Source organism: Hipposideros armiger, unplaced genomic scaffold (assembly GCF_001890085.2).
Source record: "Hipposideros armiger isolate ML-2016 unplaced genomic scaffold, ASM189008v1 scaffold_1452, whole genome shotgun sequence".
Classification (NCBI taxonomy): Eukaryota; Metazoa; Chordata; class Mammalia; order Chiroptera; family Hipposideridae; genus Hipposideros; species Hipposideros armiger.
In genome coordinates, this window is record NW_017732802.1 from 160,475 (window position 1) to 161,824 (window position 1,350).

The following is a 1,350-nucleotide window of genomic DNA, read 5'->3' on the forward strand; positions in this document are numbered from 1 at the left end:
AAAAAGTCTAATTTCCTGCTTGTAAGGCAAATATATCAAAGGCTCTAACTCTTACATGAAGTTTGGAAAGAGCAGTCTTTTTCATTGGCTATAGAGGGAGCACACCTGCCTATTTTGTCCTCATCAAGCCCTCTTTCTCCTTTTCCAGTACACAGGCACGCAGCCTATTGACAACAGACTTGTTGGCTTCCTGTCCCTGTCCTCCTATGCTTGAATAGACTCTTCAAGATTTTCACAGCCTTTGTTCCTTCAACTTTGAAACTCCCTTTCAATTTAATAAATATAAGTGTTCACCCCAGGAACAGTAGGTGACTTTGAGATCCAAACTAATTACAATTTGTTATGCTTGGGCAGCGGGTAACAGTTTACAAATCCATTTCATAAATATTACCACATTTAATCTTCATAAAAATTCCATAATGTGAATGAATAGGTATTACTATTGACATTAAATAATTTTTTTAAAAAAAACCTAAGACAGAGATTGAGAAATGTACTATATACCAGATCTTCCCATTGCAAGTTTAGTAGACATTCCAAGGTATCACAGCTGCTCCCACTCTACAAGATGCAACTATTTCAAGCTTAGATGTCTTCTCTCCTTCCCCTGTTATGGGCTCCTTTCTTTACTGACTAACTTCCTTTCCTTTACTAACTCACCTTTTTGTACAGTAATGTTGAGGCGATCAGAGGTATAATTTATCTTCCAAAGAATGCCACTGCAGTAATAGATGCCACTGTCTTCTAATTTGGCTTTGGGAATGGAGATGTTGTGGTTTTCATACCAGTACTTGAATGCTATGTCATTCTTGTAGTAGATCACCTTGTAGACATTTCGATTCATCCAACCATGGCATCTGAGGAGGAAGGGTTCTCCCTCCTTCACCACGTCAGGAGAAGACTGAATGAGCAGCCAGTCTGAAGAGCATTTATTATGTTATTTATTTAACAATGAATAGATAGAGGATAAATGGTAGATAGATGATAGATAGATAGATAGATAGATAGATAGATGAAAGATAGATAAGGTCAAGCATAGCGTGTGTGTCAGAAACCATGTTCATCATTAATACATTCCTTGGCTCACAAGTTCAATAAAAAGAAAACATAGTAATACTTAGAACCTGCCTTCTATATTGATAAATCCTCTCTCCTCTTGAAAAGTAAGTCTCAGGTCATACAATTTCTCTGAAATTTCTGCTGAGCCTATCCATGGAAGGTCTGAAACCCAGTATTCCCTTTATCTCCAGTGTTGTTAATTCTAGTCATTGAGAGGGAATACACCTATTTTGCCTAGGGTGTCAGCCTAGGAGAGTATCTATTTTGTCCTCTTTTATCTCATAGGAGCTT

At 37.5% G+C, this 1,350-nt stretch overlaps 1 protein-coding gene across 1 annotated transcript in view; it reads right to left on the reverse strand.

The window, feature by feature from the left end:
• Window positions 1-1,350, reverse strand: part of FCER1A (Fc epsilon receptor Ia) — a gene marked incomplete at its 5' end in the record, with an annotated part of 10,809 nt that overhangs the window by 2,019 nt on the left and 7,440 nt on the right. The window contains one exon of the mRNA XM_019633948.1: window positions 661-918. Coding sequence (XP_019489493.1) covers window positions 661-918 — 258 coding nt within the window. The remainder of the gene's footprint in view (window positions 1-660; window positions 919-1,350) is intronic.